This window comes from Mycteria americana, chromosome 4, assembly GCF_035582795.1.
Source record: "Mycteria americana isolate JAX WOST 10 ecotype Jacksonville Zoo and Gardens chromosome 4, USCA_MyAme_1.0, whole genome shotgun sequence".
In the NCBI taxonomy this organism is placed as follows: domain Eukaryota; kingdom Metazoa; phylum Chordata; class Aves; order Ciconiiformes; family Ciconiidae; genus Mycteria; species Mycteria americana.
The window spans coordinates 9,376,521-9,398,101 of record NC_134368.1 but is presented as its reverse complement, the minus strand read 5'-3'; the positions used below and the strand labels follow the sequence as shown (position 1 = coordinate 9,398,101).

Genomic DNA, 21,581 nt, shown 5'->3' with positions numbered 1-21,581 from the left:
TAAAAAAAACACACAGTTTTTTTTAAGTTCAATTTTTTTTACATCACTAAATTAAAACTGAAGTTCAATTTTTTTTACATCACTAAATTAAAAAATCATCATCCTACCCCTCCCCCCATACTGTTTACAAATAAAGTACAAGACAACTATGTAAGATATTTTGCTTATTATTCACTTTCAAGATTTATAATTGGCTTGGTTTACTGCAGACATTTAGCAAGTCCTCTGAAGGTTCACACCCATAAGCAAACGTCTCTTACAAAGAGGGACTACAACGTGGCTGTTGACAGTATATGACATCTAGTCTGCTTAAACTTTCAGTTTTTATTTTATAGCATTTGTAACAGGTCACGTTTTTTTACAATCTTATAACTCTGGAATGTTTTGATTTAAGTGAGACAGCAGGAAGGGCAAAATAGAGACATGGCTGATGCTGACCCTCACCAGCAAACCCAGGTCACGAGTACGGAACCTTGCTGTTCTTACACAGGGAAAAGACTGAGGGCGAGACGATTAAAAGTTTTTCCTTTGAGTGACATGTGAAAATGTTACACAAGACATCATTACCTACTGGAAGCAGCAACTGAACTTAAGTGTTCATGAACTTGTCAGTTTATTGACATCTCCTACAAAAGATACAGCCAATAATATGCAAGACAAGTGCAAATCAAGAGTTTTATTTTCCCCACATACATAATTAAAAAAGCAAGTGAACACACAAGACAGGAAGTCAGAGAGACTAGACATATTTACAAGACAGTTAAGCTATCAAATTTTTTCCATCTTCAAGATCAAGTCATCACATATTTTTGTTAGTTCATCATTTTCTTTAGCCTGTTGAAGATAAAAAAACAGAAGTGAGTTTCAGTTATGCCTAAGCTATGTTACATCCACGTAGTGAGCTGACTTGCAACAAGTTGTGTTTGACAACACATGGAATACAAAGTCCATTTACATGCTAGTGACTCATGCAAATTTACTCTAAAGGACAGTCTACTTTGTAGAAGATCACATGGCAACCTTAAGAGCCTCAGGAAGCGAGTCAGAATCCACTATACTGTCTCTACTTCTTCTACAGACTTTCCCATAATATGTGAAGACCAATTGATCTAGGGAGATAAGACCTTTTGGTCTCAAAGTCTTTTTGTTAGATACACTGAAATTCAAGAAAGTGACAGTTTAGATTTTAATCTTCACAAGACAGACAACTCTGTAGGATGATGCTTCGATACTTTACTGACACGTGGCAATAATTTCCAGTTTGTATAATTCCTTATATGGTCAAACTGTTTTAATAAGAGTTCTTAACATAAAATGTTACTGTATTTTAACAGGAACAAAACTAGTTCTGTGTTAAATGGCTTGTCTCATCTCTTGAGTTACAAGCCTACTGTTACCCCAGCTATGCAAACCTTAGCCATAAGCCTGAAGACTACCATAAATATGGGACTTTTCCCTAACAGGAATGTGTCAGCATTATCTATTTTTGAGTCTTCAATGCTAGCAAAGGTACAACCACGATGCAGTAAAACTAATAGCATGAGTTTCCAGCAATAAGACTTTTAACCCTCAAAAAGCTTTTTCCTTTGAAGGGTTCTAACAAATGGAAACTGATGTGCCTTTACAAAACATTAAGACTATCTATGCAATATGAAACACTACAATCAAATACTAGGATTAATGGCCTAAACAATATTGAAAGAGTTCAGTCAATACAAGAGTCTGTATTAGTGCTAATAGCTTACAAGTCTTGTTTATGAACAAGCTGAACCAGACAGTTATTCAAGACTCATCCCCAGATTCTGCTCTGAGACATTTAAGTTTTAGATCACCATCTCCTTCAGTAGTTCAGGTAACCTCCTGACACAGTAACCTGGGTTGATCACTTCTGTGATCATGGCATCAGAAAACCTACGACCACATGACCTATGGGAACAAACCTTTTGCTCCAGAAAATCTAAACATACAGGTAACTCTTGACATAGTAGAGTTGTGCCTTCAGTTTCAATGCCTATTTCCCAAAGCCTGCCAGTACAGTACATCAAAACCAGCACAGTTAGCCTGACTATTCCTAGCACTGGTACAAGGCGGTTCTTGACCTAGTCTAAGGCAATAGCCTGAAGAGACTCACTCATGACATTGACTAACCTTTTGTTCAAGGCTCCTCTCTAAAGACTGGATCCTCATTTGTTCTTTGCGGAGACTGGCTTGTAGTGCTGCAGTCTCTGATTTAGCTTTGCTTCGTACCTGGGCAATTTCCTCATTTGCTCTGAAACGGAAGCAAGATGGTGTTTACATCCCCTTCAGACAGCACAGCAAAACTGTTCATAGAATCAGACTAGGTTCTTGTACTTTGGATTAATCAAACTAAAAATGTTTTAAGCCAAGTTTTGGCATTGATGAACTACATTTTGCAGCAACTGTGGAAAGTATATATTTCACTCCCAGTACTTAGCTTCTTGACATGGTACTTACTGATGCAGCTTTTCTTCAGCATGTGCCTTCAGTGCCCGATATCTCTGCTCCTCTTTTTTAATTCTAGCCAGGTATTCTTCAGCACATTTTTTCAGAGCTTCTTCATTCTGTCCCAAGAACAAGAAACTTAGTTTATGTGCTAGTAGATGGAAGAAGAGTCTCTCCACTTCACAAAGGGGCTATTTGACCACATGGAAGCAGCAGTATTTGCTCATCAGAATAACAGGAACAACTATGAAGTCCCACCAACCTACATAAGGACTAAAGCTCCCCCTTTCAACTCTCTTAACTTTGCAAACTACTATTTATTGGTCCCATTTCCCTCCCAACATACTATGTTTATTTAGTAGCAAACTTTACTAAAGGGGAAAGGTCATTGAAACTAAGGTCACTAATTGGTTTTGTGTTTTGCTGTTTTTTTAAAATCAGCTTTGTCTTAGCTTGCAACTGTTCTGAGAACAGCTAGAAATTCAATTACTTCAGAGAATCGATGGAAAGATTCAGGCTTTGGACCCTGATGTAAACAAATCTAACATTAACAACAAGAAAGTTAACTTGGTAGACACAGACACTATGACACATTTTATTAGCTATTACAGCAAGTTGGAACTGTTTGAAACAAGCACTAAGACTCCCTACTAATTCCAGCTCTTGAATTTAGCAACTCTGTTTCCAAGTGATGCTTTAACTCTATGCTAAGGAAAGGGCTTTTGAATTTAGGGTGGAGAGATGGAAGGGACACAAGGTGAAGGAAGTTTGACATGTGTTAGTAAAGCAGAAACTTAAGTCTAACACTGACATTATGCCAGTTTCTCAAACCTAGACTACCATCAACCTTATAACAGGCCAGTTCTAAGCTTGAGTAAATAGGGAACATTAAAGGATAACCAAAGGAAAAAATCTGAAGGCACTTTTTTAAACACCAACTGAATCAATTTTTATGCATTTCATGCAATAAGAAACCATAGCTTATGCTCCTCATTAGCTTCGTTCCTCCAGTCTCTGAAGTTGTTGCAGAATGAAGGCCTAACTTTACCAAGTTGGTTCTTTTTAAGCTAAAGAACACCCAATAAAGTATTATCATTTTGACTTGTAATAGCAAATCCTCTTCAGCATCCATTCAACATGACGTAGCGGAAGCAAGCTGCCCTTATGCAGCAGTTGCTACGTGAGAGTGTCTCTGATTAACAGAAAAATGATACGCATGCAGCAAGAGACAGTGCATTCTTCCACTTGAAGAAACTTAAGCTTCTAACAGAGAGATTGTTACCATACTTTAAGCCAGCCACTAAATACCATAAACCAGTAATTTTTTAAATCTTTAAATAAACAACAACTTAGCACCTGGTTTTACAGGTAGTGCCTATACTAGCTAATTAACAGCTGCTCTAGAAATTCATCTTTTCTTCTCCACTATGTCTCATTTATCTTGGAAGGATAGTATTTGCATTACAGCATCTTACTTTGCGGTAACCCTCTAGCACTTCTTTCTGCTTTTCAAATCGTTTGAAGAGTTCAGAGAAAGATTTCTCCATAGAGTTCAGATCTGAAATAACTTGTTGCTTCTCTTCCACCATCCTCTGCATTTCTTTCTTTGAAAATTCCTTCTGCTTCTGAGCATCCTCTAAAGAAAGTGGAGTTAACAGGGTTACACTCATGATAGTTTTTGCATTAGCATAAAACTAGTTCCATAGTATGGACAGATAACCCCCACACCTTCAATTCTTCCTCTTAAGCAAAAAAGCGTTTCATAATGTAGCCTCTCCTCTGAAAAGTCACCATATCTTTGCTTTTAAGGAAGCAGTCATATTCTCTATTTGTTACATACTACCTCACACCAACCCTAAGGCTGATTATAAGGTGCTTGCCCAAAGCATTGTTTCTCCTGCAATGTAGGCAATATACTACACCTGCGTTTACCATAACAGGAGCTTCAAATGTTATGATAGAAGCAAGGAATCAAAAAGTACTTGTTTTCATTAAATATACACAATAGCTGGGAGATCTGGAGTAGACTGGGATAACAAGCCAAACTAGCATAGTGAACTTTCAGGACAAGTTTGTTAGTACACCTGAGCTATATTTCCCATAGGCTTAAAGAAGCACAAAAAAAGCTGACATAATATTCAGTCTCCTTAAAGAACTAAATTTAAGCAAGGCACAGATTTGGCTATTCAGCTTTGAACTAGGAGAATGTACCTATACAACAGGAGTTTCATTTAATATCTTACTAGCTTTGAAGCCACAAACTTGACTGAAGCAAAGGCCAGGTCTGTCCAGCAAGAACCTCTATTGACATCTTATCACTTAAATGAGGTCAGATAATAAACAGTTAAACACAAGGTGCAGAAAAGTGGATCTGCCAGTTTTAATAAACCAACAGCTCACACTCCACTGGAGAACAAGAAAAAGTTGGATGTGTTCACACCTGATTCAGGAAGTCATCATTACCTACCAAGTGATATCAGGTCTGTATGCATATGCATAAAAGTGTTACTCCAACTACCTTGTCTGGAACCTTACACTCACCCTGGAAGCACTTGACATATTAATGCCATCAGAAGTGAAAGTACTAACTGAAGATAGTAACCTTAGGCTAAACATGCCCCACCCCTCCCACGCCATTCAAAGTGTAAATATGGAACTTACCCATCATTTGTGTTATTGTACCTTCAAACTCAGCAACTATTTTTCTAAAAAACATGAAAAACAATGTTGAACATAAGTCAGAAAAAGCAGCTGGAGTAAATAAATAGATATAAAAATCAAGACATTCATACCCCATTTCCTTGTATTCCATATGAAGCTTATCATACTTCTTTTTCCATTCCTGTGTCTCCAACTCTTTCTCTTGAACCTTTGAGGGAAAAAGTAAACCTTTATTTCTTGCACAGGAAGAGAGACAAGACGTGATACTCAGAACAGTCTAAAGGGCAGCTTAGGTATACTTATGACTTGATATGGAGAAAAATAAGTTCTAGCTGCTTAACAGATTCAAAAAATTAAGTGTTTCATTACAAAGTTGAGTCAAATAAGATGTAGATTGATATGTAGATTTTGCATACATGGTTCCTAAAGTTACCAATAACTCTCAAATGGCAAGATCAGAGCCAACTCAGCCAACCTCCTGGCTACTCTTATATTCATCCTATATGTAAATTATTGTTCCTTGGCCAGTAATGTTCTCTCAAGAAGTAATATTCTCTCAAGTGACATATATTTCCGTTTTATTTACAAAGCAGACGAAATAAGCCACACAAATCTGCTGATCTTAACACAGGAAAGAACAAATACCAGAAGGCTCTTCTAGCCAAGATCAAATTGTTGTTGGGAGTCATTTGTATTCAACATTCAATCCCCTCCTACCATGTTTCCAAATTTGAAGACACCTCAGATTATTTAAGGATAACCATACCTATTTCACATCAGCTGAATTAAAGCAGAACTCACAGTAACAGTATTAAGCAGCATAAGCACTCTCTGCTAAATGCTTTGTGCAAACTCCATGAACTTAATTTTGTCCTGGGGTTTCTATTAAGATCTGTAACACTGACAGTTGACTGCAGTGTGGGAGGCCTTCAATGACAGAGGCCCAAAATACATAGGATAACCTGGAATTTTAAACAAGAGAAGGCGAGAACACATGATTACCGCTTATTTCCCCTCAAAGTTGCATGATATACTGTAGTATGCTGATTTTCACTATTTGTTTTAGAATAAACTCATTTTAAATTCATTGTAATATTTCAGATGACAAGAAGTGGGTACAAGTGAAAAAAGAATGTCTCAAAATATAAAGAGAAAGAATTAAAAATAGTTAGGCTAAAAACAAATGTTACAAAAGCAAGAGTGTGTGAAGATGGAAACTGGTCAGAAACTTCATTTTCAAACTCAACAGAAATGGTTCAGTAGACCCAAAAGAGCATGCTTTCACGAAGTGCTGTATTTGCCCTGAAGGAAAACAGGTTTTTTTCCTCTCCTCCCACTCCTGAGTGTTTTCCAAAAAAGTACCAAACCAATTACCAAAAAAGTAATATTAAAATTTAGTCTGTTTTCCTTTCAAATTAATATAGCAATTCCAAGCATTTTTATTTGTTTAAGTGATACACAACTGGAGTCATCCAGTCACACCTGTCTTGCTACAACTAAGTTTGCATGTTTAAAACAGTTCTTTGAAACAAGAGGTTAGAGCACCAATTTTAAGATATTAAAGCTTTACCCCCTGTTATTATACAAATTCTTAATTTTAGATCAATGCACTAGGAGCCACGCCCTGTCAAGGCTGCACCTGTTTTCCTGTGCTAGACAATATGCTGGGTAAAAGTATCCTCCTAAATGACAGAAAGCAAAAGTTGCTCCTAGAAGAGTTAGTATCTTTGTAGTCTAAAGGGAAAGAATAACTTAAGCAGCAAATAGTCACAGGTCATCTTCGTTTGGTGTCCTTAGTGTCACTGCCTGCAGTATAGCTAGTCAGGAATTTTCAAATGCTCCATTTTGTTCTGAAGTTAATTTTGAAGTGATATGACTAGCTTTAAGGACATTTATGCTTAAGTACTCATCTCACATTATTTAGCATTTGTAAGGTTACATAACCCAGAAGCCATAATGAATCAAGTACTCAGATTTTTGAAGTGAACTGATACATTACTCTCCTTGCATCAGTAAGATGAGGGTTCAAAAGCAATTTCTGTAGTGATATAGTTACAGAATATGCTTGAAAACCCACTGACTACTGCTTCCCTCCTCCACTAATGTTATTCTCCAGACTGAGCTCCAGATCTCACTTTTATTAGCTGAAAAATTATTATTTTTATACTGTTGTGCCTCCCCATCCCACAAAAACAAAATCGATCACTGCACTGAACTGGCATTACAGTTTTATCTTGTTTTAAAGAAATAATTATATCAGAAGAAGCCTCTCCTTCCCATTGGCAAGAACAGGTATTTCCTGCCTAGTTTAATAAAGAGTATTCAGATCACTGATATTAAGCCTAACCATTCCATCTGATAACAGATGCTTTTTAATACTGACCAGTTCTAAGGCAGAACCTGACTAATAGTGAAGTTTACCATATTTCCTTAGATATTAGTTCTGAAGAGTTCTATACCTGCTGCTCCTATCAAGTGCACAGCAAGCTTTTCAGAATGAGATGCTTATGTCAAGTACAATGGAAAGAATTATCAAGTATAGAGATTCATACCAGATAATTTAAACAAAAAGGGCTTTCAAGGCTATGCAAAGTTCTGCTTTGGAAGGGTCACCATACCTCTCTCTTAACCAGTTCAACAGCCGCATCCATGTCTTTTTGGCTATATTTTAGCACATCTATAATAGCATCCACTGCAGTGCTTGCAGAAGTAGCAAAAGGGAGTGGAGCAACATCACTAGTCAGGGCGTCTGGAATTAGGGGACTTGTGTCCTGTGAGGAGAAAAAAAGTAGAGTTTCAACAGATTCCTATTTTCATGCCATTGATTACCTGTATGCAGATTATTCAATGCTAAGTCAACATATTTTACTTAAACAACCTAAATACCTCCATAATTTGTTACCATAACTTTCTTAGTAGATATCTTTTAGAACTATGTAGTTATCTTTAAGGTGTAACAGAAACTGCTATCCACCAATTATAGCTATCAAACAAAGCAGATGACACCACGCTGTTCCCCACCAGTAAAAAAGGCACCATTTCAGGACGAACTGCTGCGTGCAGATCTGTTCATAAAAGGCTGTTAAAGCTATAAGCCTTAGAGTATCAAGTTTAATCAAAGAAGTGCTTTTCATCCCAGCAGCACAATTAAAATACAAGATTGTCTTATTTTTATGGCTTCAGCTCCATGAAAAAGAGTGCTTGATTAAAGCATTCTTAAAAACAACTCAAATTCTTCTCCTAGACCATGTGCACTGCCACCAGTTTCCACAAAAAAGATTTTTAGTGCCTAAGAAAATTAAGTCCATCCAGAAGTTTAACTTTGATATAAGTGAGTATCCAACCTGGTTTTTAAGATAACAGTTTACATAAGCATTAAGTACTCTGCAATCCTTAGAATATCTGCATAAGCCTTAAGTCCAGAACCTAGCCCATCCCTTTCCCAAAATATCAACATGCAACCCGATAGCATTCTGGACACCCTTACAGAAGTTGTAAGTGTTCCCAGAAGATCTAGTCCTTTTGGCTTTTCTTCATTTTGAAGACTTGCTGCAGGCTTTTCAGCTTCTTCAAGCAATTTACTTAAGTCAGCAACAGGACTAAAAATGAACAAACATACACCATTATATTCAAGCACTGCCTTTCTTTGTAAGGCTATGTACTACAGCCTAAGTCAACACCTACCCGCACTGAAGTGGAGCTGTCATGATATTCATATTTGTTTCAACAGTACCAGAAATTGGTTTTCTCGGACTGTCTCTCAATAGAGGGTCAAACTTCAAATACAGCGACTGTTTCCTTAAGGCAGACTCTTTGAACTGAGGGGAAAGAGGCATAAACTGGCAGATATGCTGATTTCATAGCATAACACACACACACAAATAATCCTCTGGAGAGAGGGTGAGCCTATTCTTCAGTGGCCAGAGCATTGTTCTCAGGAGAAAAATTACGTAAGAGAATTCAGTGCCCACATGCTTAATTCCTTATGTAATATCAAGTGAACTCAGTCTGCTCACAGAACCAAAAGGGCAAACGTTTATGAACTATTCAAAACCAGCAGAAGACACTGAAAGGGAAAGATAGTGGTGTAAGCTGAATGAGCAGTGTATGTCATTGTCTGTCTTTGCTCCTACAGTAAGGACAAATGCAGCGTGATCAAAAAACAATTTCAATTCAGTGTACTCGCTGTATGTTCAGAGTCATTCCTACTCTGGACCAAGTAGGAGAAGGAATAACCAAGCTGAACTGATTGAAATATGACATGCCCAATTTAGAGGCAGATTTCCTGAAACTGCCCACAAAACAAAAGAGCTTAGAAAAAAAAAAATCTTTTCAAAACAATGATCCTGCACTTTCAAAGCATTATGTTCTTGAAGTTTTGGCAACCAGAGAGGTGAAACGTCATCTATCTCAGTTTCATCACTATTAAAGAAAAATAGCACTTCTGAAAACTGAAAGCAAAAAGACCTCTGATCCTTAGGGGAATTGCTTATAACTACATTTCCTTCCACCAACACCCCCTTCCCAGCCTTGTTGACACATTCCTTTGTAATAGAACCTATATTTCTGTGGACAAGTTCAAAGTGAAGTTATTTCACAAAAACATTTAAGGCTTGACTGTTTCATTTTCCTTTTTCCCCTCTGCCAGGGAGGCAAACAAAACATTTCCATGTCACACTTACTGATGAAGTCCCAAACTGTTCCAGGTAGTCTATTTCTATGCCCATTCCTAGAACTGGAAAAGAAGGAAGTGATACTATGAAGATGCAATATTGTCTTACAGTGAAGCACCCATAGACAGAAACAAATAGGTATGTGTATAAAGCCAATAAAAAAATCCCTGTTCCCACCTCATAAGCTCTAGTTTTTCATTTGCTAAAAGTATTGTATTTCTATCTGGACCTGAAAAAAATAAAATAAAAAAAACAGGCAAAGATTTCTAAGCTAAGCAAACTTACAGCTTCCATTTGTCCCCAAATACCTGTAAGAATATGTAGAATTTAACACACAGTTGAAGAACTTCTGTTGTTCTACAGTTAAAGTGGCAAGCACACTCAGATATTCTACTCTTTTATACAGTGCCTCATAAAAGAGTAAGACTGGCAATCTCACTGTTAAAATTAGCACACAGCTCAGATTTGAACAATGAAGTTATAGCCATTTCTCAATACACTGATTCCACTCAAGTATTAAGATAAGTGACAGACTGTACTGCAGTCAAATAATTTACTCATCCTTCCACACAATGCTCCTACAAGCAATAACCCTTCCAGGTGGTTAAGTCACAGCTATGTAGTAAGCTTTCAAAACAGGCATGCAAGTGCAGAAAGACCATCCACACTGCCATATGAAATCAGTATTCAAGTAGTGCTAAGGCCTGCAGTAATCTACAAGACTCACAAATACAGGTAGTTGCATAGATCTAGTGCTCTCAATTTAGAAAGTCCTTAATATCAGAAGTGATTTTAAGGGAACATTATTTCAGCACAGAAAGCTGCCACTGAAATTCTAAAAAGATTGTTTCTGTACCAGCCTAAATTTCATCCTTCCAGGCAGCTGAACGCTAATAGTCAGCTTTTTGAATTTAGCTTAATCCAGAGAAAGTTAGAAATACTCTTAGGTGCATTTCCCACCCCTGCTAGTCATTGTAGGTTTTACAGTCCTTTCAGAACAGGAAAATGAGAGACAAAAAACTAGAATCAATGCCAAAACTGAAGTAGAGAAATACACACAGAGATTGTTGTAACAATATCTTTTCAATCTGTTCTAAAGAAATGCCCTTACCTTCTGATGACGGTCTGAAGAGCTCTTCAGGTTCAGTGTTAGCTGTCTGCTCATCTGCTGTTATTTCAGTTCTGTGGGAACTAGGTTTAATTTCTTCTGCAGACATTGACTTTTTTGCACTGTCAGCGGAAACCAAATTATCTTGAGAGGGGACATTAGCTGGAGACATTTTAGATGGGCTCATTTGCTTCTCCTGATGAGAAAAAACACAATCCTTTTTACTGTTAAAATAATGATTTAAATGCAGTGAAAATCACAATAATGATCAAATTGTTTCGTCATAAACTAGCTGGGCAGCCAGCATAATAAATCAAGAGTTCACAAGCATAGAAACTAAACCACCAGCACTGACTACAACTCATATTATACAAGAGTCACTTTTTTTAGGGTCCACACCCTTACGTTTGTCCTTATATGTGACTGCTGATCAAAAAAGATACTAAATACCAAGGTACCAATTTGGCTGTCTCTGATGTTATCTTCAAAAGACAAGTCTGCACAGTTGATATTCATTCTAGAGCTGCTGAAGTTGCATAAAAACACTAATTCTTAGACAAAGTATCAAACATGGGTTTGTCAAAGAACTGTTTCATGGAACAACTTGGTAAGAACTGGCTATCTTTCCTATACCTTACCATGGCTATCTCTCCTGGAAGTTCAGCTTCTGCTTGAACTCCTGGCTTGTCTTCTTGAGTTCTTTGCTTGTCTTCTACCACAGTCTGTTTGCTGATTTCCCTAAAGAAAAAACAAAAAAATCAAAATCCAAGTCACACAGACAGTTCTGAATTCTATAGTACCAGATATAATGAAGCACTGAACAAAGTAAGCTGCTTTGAGAGTTTCTACTGCCACAGTTCAGGAAGCTTTACAGAGGGTGGGGATGTAAATTAACTGTCTTGCCTGGTGACAACATAAATGACAGAAAGCTCTCCCTCTATCAGAAGCCGTGTTATCTGGGAAGCAGAAAGTCATAGCAGTATCACTTATTCCTATTAACTTAACACTCTTCTCTTATTTCCATTTTTTATGCTCCTTATTATTTTTTTAATTAAAGATAGGCTTTTTGTTTAATTAAGAACAGAATTACAAGCAGCCTGCTACTCTTTGCCAAGTAATGCAGTGATTATTGGTGTAAAGCACAGAACTTCATTAGAGAAGTCCAATACTTGAGTTACTGCCGACAGCACAAACTTAGCTTTTCACCTTAGTAAAGAGTAGCTGATCATGTTACACAGGAATCAAGAGAGTAAACGTTTCTGTCACATGAACATCTTGTGCCAGTCTAGTTCTGGTAAGCACCTGGCTATATATAGTAATGCTGACATTTTAGTAGTTAGACTTTCTAGGAAAGGCAACACAACATCTCCCATTCTCAAATAAAAAGCTTTATGTGGTGTCAAAAAATGCAACTTTAGTGACAGCCGTTTTTCTTGGAGATAGCATTCAGATACGAAGAACATGCAAGGAAGAAACAGCACCTCAGAGTTCAGCCAGGACACTAAGCAGAGAATAGAATTGCCTAGTCCCTTCACATGCTGCATGATGTGCAACACTGCTACCTACTTACCTGTTTTTTTTGAAAGACAGCAGGAGTCACCTGATTCTCCACATCTTACTCTAATCTTGGAGAAGTGGGGAAAGAGCCACTTGACCAAGGTACTAATGCTCTTTCCCTCCAATTCCTCCAGATTCAAGAACACCTTTTGCCCAGAGCTAGCCATCTCAGGATAGTTTGCTGTTGCAACATATTGTGTTAAAGGTTACAATGTGCAACAGACTCAGCCAACCTCGGAGGGAGAAAGTCAAGGAGGTAGGAATCAACTAGTTAGAGATAACATCTAACTGTCTTTTCCTCACATGAGTTCAAGGTTCTTCTACATTCAGCTACAGATTTACTTACAGACTTTTGGGTTCTCTTTTCTCAAGAGTTTCACAGATACTTGGTCTGTTATCCTGCTCCACTGGAAGAGGCTCCCTTCTTGATGCCGTACTATCCTGCTCCTCTTGCAGGTGAACTTTCTGAGGGCTAGGTTTAGAACACTTGGGTGAGCTGGAAATTTTAGAGCCTCCTCCAAATGGATTAAAGTTTGGATCATCGAGTTTGTCCCAGTCAAACTTGTAAGATGCTTTGGGAACAGGGATTTCATCTTCCACATTACTTTTATTTTGCACTTCAGTATTCTCTGTTTTCTGTTTGGTCATAGGAGTTTTTTTGGAAGGTGGCTTAATTCCAGGTCTTTTACCTAGTTTCTTAGGAGGTGGCTTTCTAGCAGTGGTATTAAAGTCAAATTCCAGTTTTACTGGTCCAGCCTTTGTGACACCAGGCTTTTCCACAGGTTCCCCTTTGGAGATAGCCAGTTCTTCTGCAGGCTCTTCTGCAGAGGCTTTTTCTGCTACTGAAACATTCTGAAGCTTTGATTCCCCAGTTTTAGAAGAATTAGTTATGTCAGAACTACTGGGACCTAAGTTACCAGATAACAGTACAGAAGATGTAGGTGCTTCTGCTAATCCCACTGAATTATCAATTTGGCTCACATCTGTGGAAGCAGACTTCACATTCTGCACAGAGTCACTGATTGCTTGCTCAGGGGACAGCTTGGATTTGTTAGACTCCAGCTCTCTCAACACAGATTCTTTTCCAGAGAAAGGAGTCTTCTCTTCACTTGAGTGCTCTGTACTTGCTGTGGTTGAAGCAAAAGAAGCTGTGTCATCCAGAAGAGAATCATTACTTTTTTCAGAAGTTTTCTCAAGGCTGCTAGATGCTCTTACAGGAGACTTTTGCAGATTTCCAGGAGAATGCTGCAACTGCACTGAACTTTGAAAGGGATTGATGTCATCTAAGTTATCAAAATCAAGATTGTAGGAACCTCGACTCTTCACTGGCATCTCATCATCTGGGTAAGGAGCCGCACTGACCTTCTCTGGCATTTGTGTATTTATCACTGTATTATTTGCTTCAGCTTCAGTCTTTTGTTGACATGTGCTGCATTTAAAAAAAAGTTTTAAACTTTTTGAAACACATGCTATAGCTATTTTTAGACATCATTTGAAATCATCTTTAGAAAGATATTTGCACAAGTAGCTTTTATGCTCAGAGTAATCTGATTTTGTCTGACATAAGGCAGCTGACAGCAAAAGAATATCATAACAGCAAGAATTCAGTTGCCACCTAAACAGTCAGAAGTTATGAGCTCTGGTGCACATGAACTATAGGGAGATCAATCCTTGAAACTAGTCAGTATTCTTAAGCTAACTTTTCTAGACAGCTATGTTACCTTATGCTAGTCATCACTGGAGACTCACTACAGCATATGGACATTTCCATTTCACTAGACAGTGAAATATACATTGCTTAGGAGGAGATATTAACAGTAAGCAGCTCAAACACAGACACAACTAGTAGTATATCTTCGTGTACATTCATCTATGAGTCATGACAGACTCACAAGTCTAGGACCAAACTGAGTAATGATTCAGGTTCTCCTGTTCTAGTCATTACTTTGTCTGGTCATTCTGGCAGATATTTTTCCCCTGGAAGCATGCACCAGCATTTCATCTATGAGGGCCTACATATCAAAACAGAACCTGGACTTCAGGCACTCTAAACTCTGTACAACAGCAGATCTGAAGAGCAAAGCAGTATACAAGAAAAGACTTCTCCAGTAAGAGAAAGATAATCTTATCTAGCAGAAGAAACAGGTTAAAGAAAGAGTTTGTGTACTCACTACTGCTGGGTATTCTACAAGTTATTGCTCTCCATTTCCCCAAACTCTACTCAACTTTTGAGGCTTAGCCTCCGACTACAGAGAGTTAAGCCATTACTTCCTGAAACAGGATTTCCTCCCATTGTTTTGTCCCTTCGTAAAGTTATTATTTCTATGTGCCATCCATATCTGCTGTAGAACAGAACATGATTAAAAGCCACTCACTAAAAACACTTTGATAAACCCGAAAGCAAAGGCGGGAGATAAGAGTTCAGGAAGTCCTTCTCACCCGGTTTGAGTGCCTCTTCCCTGCAATAGTTCAGCCCCAGGCTCGTTCAACTACTCAGGCCCCTCCCATCCTCCTTCAGTGTTTAACCTAATAAATGCCAGTCAAGAGCGAGACACCTGCTTGAAACTTGAATCACTTGAGACTAGTCAAAAGTGACAGCCTTCAGCAACAGCCAGTCCTTCAGCTTAGTTGCTACAAACATACCCTTACATTTTAAAAGTAGAAAGGACATGTACAGTAAAAGCAATGTCTTAGAACATAATTATGCCCTAACTAAAACCAATTCAGTGCCAGCTCTTAACTCACTTGAACCTTATACATACTAAATCTTCATTTATTGGTGTGAGCAATAATTGCATTTATGCCCCAAACTTAAATCATTTAATTGTGGTGGCTAGCTCAGAAGTACTTTTCTAAACTGGAGCATACATGCAAGTTAACAGCTGAAGCAAATCTATACATGTAAAGAACATTTAGGTGTTCCTATCTTTCTCCCTTCTCCCCTTCCCAAAAAACAAGAATTAGGTCAAATGAAAGTATTGGGTAGTTAAAAAAAGCAAAAGATTGTATTTCCTCGCAGAAAACAAAGCTAAGATCTGAGACTTCTTGCCACTGGGAATTACAGATGTTAGATGTTTACACAAGTTTAAAAAGGGGCTAAAAAAAGTCAGTAACAAAAATATGCATTGAGGCCTGTTAAAAAACATTGTCATAACATTGTATTATTATATCATTATAAGAATATTTCTAGTAAGGAGAGTTGCAAAACCCCAAATTGGATCACTGCTGACTTTATGCTCTTCTCTAGACAGCTACCATAAGCCACTTTGAGACCCAGGCTGCTAGACTATAAAGGCACACTAACTTGTTCATACTCGGGATTGATGTTATATTCACTTTGTGTTGCTAGATTTTCTTTAATCTTAATAGTCGTTGACTTGAGGTGTCAATTCAAGCTAACCCTTCAGAAGACATATCTTAAAGAAAAAAATCTAAAGAGATAAAACTGTACTTAACATACAAGAGAAGAAATTTTAAGGCTTAGCTTTAAGGATTAGCTTCAGATTAGTTGTAGTCTCACATGAAAACCTTACTGTAGGAAACAGTTTTGTATTCTCTGCCTAATGTGTCTCTTTTCTCTTAAAGTATTTATCCATATCATAAGTCATGTCTATGAAATTGGTTACTGAGGAGTTAGTAGAACTCTAGAAATAGAGTTCAGTATTCAGTATTACAACCAAGATAATTGTCATTACTTTTAAGAAAATGTTATCTTTGAAAAAGAGTTCGTGCAAAGTCAGCATTAATTTTGGTCCTTTTGTGCAGTTTACATCTTGTTATAAAACAGAAAGTTACATTGTAACTATACAGGCTTGTAATGGGGAAAATTAAGTTGAATGTGTCCCACATTGCTAATACTACCAGCAGTGAACACATTACTTACTCAACATTGACAGGTGCAGATAAAAGATCATCCGCCAAGGCTTCACTGCAATCGTCAAGCGTGAAAGTAGTCTCAAGTTTGTCCGTCATAGTAGGACTTAAGATTTTTCGAGTCTGAGGATCTCTTAGAGGAGTTTGAAAGGTTACCTTTAAGAAAGGGGTGGGGGGGAGGAAAAAGAAAGAACATGAACACCACACTATTTTCAAGCTCCGAATAGCATATGCATTCAGTAGCAGAGATCATAAAAGGCAAAAGAATATAATCAACACAAATGCAAAAGTTTACCTTCATAGCTTTTGCCACACTTTTCGGTGGCAAGTTTTCTTTCTGGGACAGACGTAGAATGGAAGGTCTCCCTGTAGGTTCCGGTGGTGCAAAGAAAAAGCCACAGTCTTCCGCTGTTAGATCATCATTGATGTTTCCTCCGTTTTCTCCATTTTCTGCATTTAAAATCTGCAGACTCATTCTAGAACATCAACACATACAACATCACAGCATGAATGAGAGGGTGTGGTCAGCCAGATGCACTTTCAGATAATCAAAGAAGTTGGAAGGCTGGCACTGGCTAGCAAAGATTAACAGCTTCAAAAGAAGTTTTAAAAGTATTGAAAATCTTCATATGAAAAGTCAGATGTCAGAAGACTCTGAAAGCATCTAAATGCAGCACTGCACAGCCCCTCTGCTTCTGTTAGGGGTCTAGGAAGTTAATTGTTGATATTACGCTCTCCACAGTTAACATTATAACCTTACTAATTAAGCTGCCCTTCCTTTAAAGGGAGCTCTGTCATTTGCAAGTTTCTTCATTCCCAACCCCTTAAAGCCAGTGGTGACATACGGTCATGTCTCTTGTAATAGGGCATCTAGCTAAGCAAAATCACAGCTTTTGCAAGGGACTGATGACAATCATTTCTATTTTATTCACGTGGTCTCATTACTACATTGTACATCAGCAAACAACAAAAACGAATTTGGTTAGTTAGGATGTGTTTAGGATCAGAGTCCTGAATAAATTATTTAGCTTTTTCCTGCACTGTCTGAGCACGTGCTGCTTTTGTAAGACACATAGTACTTAAGAGTCCTTTGCAGCATAGACATTGTTGGTATGCAAATCTGAAAAAATCTGTAATTAAAGAGGTAGTTCTTAAATATTGTTCTGACATTGGACATGCACAAGCTTTAGTAGACCATATAGGCTAATCTAATCTTACTAGTATTTCAAGTGTGAAGGACTTGAAACTAAAGCTTGCATCACATCTAAGATTAAGGATGAAAATAAATTAGAAATGGAGCAAGAACACATTTCAAGTATCCCAGGCAAGCCAGAACATTATAGGTACTTGAACTGTGTCTACCTTTTATTCCCATTGGAGCCTCTGCTGTTCTTAAAGGTTTAACATTAATACTCAGTGATTCTACTGCTATTTCTTTAAAACAGAAACAGATATAAACCAAAAAAGGACCAAGCACAGAAGGCACATAAAGCAAGATCTAGGCATAATCAGTGTCCATGAAGGATAACCCCTGAGAAACACAGTTAGTTATCTGTCAAACTGCTAACAAAGCAATTTCTTTCATAAAAACTGCTGTCTTATCTTGTACCACCTATGCAAGATAATCAGTGTCATCAAGTGGAGGAGATGTTGGCTTTCTGCAATGGATAACCATTCCAAATGATCTCAAATGCTTGATTTGACCAAACAGCTACTCCTTAGCTTATTTCTCCATCCTCCATCATGCAGTCAAGACTAATCCAGAAAATCAGCTGAGGAAGACTCCAAATGATTGTCTTCATTGTCATAAAGAGATAACAAGAACACTCCCACTGAAAATTTGAAGTCATATTTTCAATCTCATTGCCCTTATGTATTCAAATTTCTGTATTTAAGTCTCTGCACACATTTCATACTCTCCACTGAACTCAGCTGCTTTGTCTGCAAGCCCGACAACAATTTTAATCAGCAATGGAATGCAAACAGTGGCTACAGAAGCCACGGCAAGCAAAGCACGCCTGTATTAGCTATTTCTTCATTCCTTGTTTATTCATACTTTAGGCCAAGTTATTTTATACATAAAGTATTTTTACGTCAACAACTTGTAGAACTTGAAGTGAACATCATTGCTTTCCTTAATTCCAAACTAAAACTAAGACAACAGATCAAGTGGATCTTTACAGACTGTAGTCATTTACTGTAATTACTTTAGAAACAAAGCCTAGGACATGAAAAAGTTGGCAACACCTTCCAAAACAAGCTCCATAAGCAGGAGAGGTTTGTTTGGAGACTTCCTCAGGTTTGTCATGGAGCTACCTGCGCACCATTGCTAAACCAGATTCAGCTCAAAATACCCAATAAATTGACACCATATACATACACCACATTTGCCCAGCATTTTAGATATAAATCTAAAAATCAAAGTCATTTCTAGGATTAAATAATTAAAAGTAATTCAGCATTTATTTAAAATATTTGCAACCAAGATTTGGTCTCAACTCTATTTCACAATTTCATTAGCTAGTAGCTGTGATAAAGTGAAAGGGGAAGGGAGGCTTCATATTAAAGAGTTCTTTTTGTTTAAAGTGGTCAGCGTCCAATGCATGCAAGCAAGTATTGCAGAAGGCAGCAAGTTTTCCCACTATGGCCAATCAAAGTTCACAAAAATGAAACTGCTCCACATTTTATAAGAATCTTTATCCAGGCACAAGCAGCAGTCTGTCATTCTGTATTTGAGAATGAACATAAATTCAGTGACCTCAGATAATTAAACCTCAGGTACCTATCATTTGTAAATTGAGGGCTTCTCAGCAACTACCTGTTGTTTAGTGATCACTGGGGCACAACATCCAAAACACCAATGTGATCTCAAATGGCTAAAAAAGCCCCTGAACATGCAGGGCAAAGATGGAATTTTTCTACTTAATTATCCTTCTGAACTCCTCCAGCAGCTAAGGTGCAGAGCACTTGCTCACAGACAGAGTAACTTAGTATGTGCTGTGAATATTTCCATACAAACTGACACAGAGCTGACTGCTATGTATTTTTTTTTAGTGCAAACATCTCAATTCAGAACAAATAAACACTCTTCTGGTTAACCGACTCTTTCATAATCACGACCTTCCCCCGAGTACAGCAGTCACCCAACTCTCAACAGACCATTTGAGGAAGGGGAATTCGCAGCAGGTTTAGCAAAAAAAAAACCAAGCTCGGGAGGCAGCGGATGCAGAGCCCCAGCCCAGCCGGCCGCGTTAACCCCCGGAGCAGGCACTCGGGGCCCGCAGCTGGCTGCAGGGGAACAAAAGATGGCCTTGGCCTTCAGCGACTGAGTCAGAGGCAGCCGCCCAGGGCGGGAGCCGGCGATGAAGGGGCTCCTCCGCGCCGGGCTGGGGAGAGGAGGAGCAGCAAGGCCCGGGAAGCACCGTCCCTGCCCGTCATTGCACCTAGCCATGCTTTAAGTAAAAAAACAAACAAACAAACAAAAAACCCCAACCCTCCCCTGCCCCAGTCCCCAATTCACCAGGGTTCCCCCAACGCTCCCAAGTCACTCTAGGCCACAAGAACCCCACATCACCCACCTCGAAACGCAGCGGGGTGCCCTCAACAACGCCCGGCCCCCTAGGCCGCCAGAGCCTCTCTCAGCCCCATAGAGCCGCCAGGCTCACAGAAGTGCCCACTTATACCCCCCCCCCCATACTCAGGGGCCACCCCGAGTCCCCATCAGCCCCACATCACCCTCAAAACGCATAGAGATGCTCCCAAGATCCTCCTGAGCCCCACCTCACCCCCGAATTCATAGGGAAGCCCCTGAGCTCCACCCCCAAGCTCCCAGCTCCGCTTCATCCCCAAACTCTCAGAAGTTCCCCAAGTCTCCTAGTCCCAAGCGCACAAAAGTGCCCCTGAGACCCCTCGACAGGAGCCCCCGCACGACCCCTAAGCTCACAGAGGGGGTCCCCGAACCTGTCGCCCCCCCCCCAGCACCACACCACCCCCAAGCTCAGAGAAGGGGTCCCCGAGCCCCCCCCCAGCGGGGCAGCCCGCAACTCCGTAGAGAATCGGAGCCGCCCCAGCACCCCTACCTGCCGGCGGGGACGGGTGCAAGCCCGCAGGGCGCTCGACTGAGGCGATGCTCGACTGAGGCGATGCCCGGGACCCGGCAGGCGCAAGCTCCCCGCCGCTGCAACCACCGGCGGGCAGCGCCCCCTCCGCCACAGGATTTCAAATTTCAACGGCAGCCCCGGCCCGCGAATGAGAAAGCGGCATTCGGAACGCGTCCGCCAATCAGAAAAGCGCCCTGCAGGGGGCCGGGGGCAGCCTCAACTCTTGGCCCATGAGCCCCCGCGGGAGGGCGCTCCCGCGCGAGGCATATTGGGAATTGTAGTGCGCAGGGGTTCGTCATGGCGCCGCGCTGACGTGAACAGCGATAGAACAGCTCAGCTCGGCAGCCAAGGCCCGCTTCAGACCCGCGCTCGGGGAAGCGCATACCGGATCTGGGGAAGAACCTGCGTGTTTCGTGTTCTTCGGGAAGAACCACGTGGAGTATCTGTGGTGTCACTGCTAGTCCAGGATCAGGCCCTGCAGGGCTTAATTGTCTGTGGGGGCAGAGACTTGTGTCTGCAAATCCTGAGGTAAATAATTCCACTCTTTGGCACGGAATTTTAGAAAAGCAAATTCTCAATACCCAAAACCTGGGCTGAAGGCCCAGAGGGATTTTTATGGACCCCGGTGTACCTCCTGGGCATCAGCCTCTCCATTACATTGTGTTGTGGCCAGGGGAGGGCCAGGCAGGCCCTTGCCCATTCACGCTGCTCTGTGCTACATGCACTTATGATTTCCATGCAAAGCAAAATTGGGCAAGATTTTGAGATGTAGACTCCAATATTCTTGTAGGTGCCTGCTGTGGAGGAATTGGGTCTGGGGCCTACACACGCTTCGTAAAAGAGGTCAATATAAATCAACTTGGAGTGTCCCCTGGGACCCAGTCCTGTGGTGAGTTGACACTGAAATACTGTTGATACCATTAGGACTCTTCAAAGGAAATGAAAGTTGCTGATACAGAAATTAATGCAGGATCAGCTCAGAAGCTGGAAAGCTTCTGGAAGAAGAAGGTCCACATTTAAATTTTGGTTCCATTCAGAGATCCATAATGATAAATAAATCCACGTGAACTTCCATCATCTTCAGGACTTTTGCACAACTGTCCCATATAGCTGTTAGAGGTCACAACATAAATCACATCATAAATC

General features: G+C 39.7%; 1 protein-coding gene across 2 annotated transcripts; it reads right to left on the bottom strand.

Annotated features, from left to right (window-relative positions):
• Window positions 1-661: 661 nt before the first annotated feature.
• Window positions 662-20,583, bottom strand: TACC3 (transforming acidic coiled-coil containing protein 3). 2 transcript variants are annotated; one of them, XM_075499590.1, is made up of 16 exons: window positions 20,415-20,583; window positions 16,631-16,811; window positions 16,346-16,491; window positions 12,809-13,891; window positions 11,544-11,643; window positions 10,909-11,101; window positions 9,807-9,859; window positions 8,809-8,942; window positions 8,612-8,723; window positions 7,743-7,895; window positions 5,256-5,332; window positions 5,125-5,168; window positions 3,939-4,099; window positions 2,476-2,582; window positions 2,149-2,269; window positions 662-834 (listed from the first exon to the last, which is right to left on the bottom strand). In XM_075499590.1, the coding sequence occupies exons 2-16, from the start codon at window positions 16,808-16,810 to the stop codon at window positions 769-771; spliced, it is 2,730 nt and encodes a 909-aa protein (XP_075355705.1). In that variant the 5' UTR covers window position 16,811; window positions 20,415-20,583; the 3' UTR covers window positions 662-768. The 2 variants fall into 2 exon arrangements, with proteins under 2 accessions (XP_075355705.1, XP_075355706.1); XM_075499591.1 differs by lacking the exons at window positions 16,346-16,491; window positions 16,631-16,811; window positions 20,415-20,583 and adding an exon at window positions 14,902-14,985.
• Window positions 20,584-21,581: the final 998 nt, after the last annotated feature.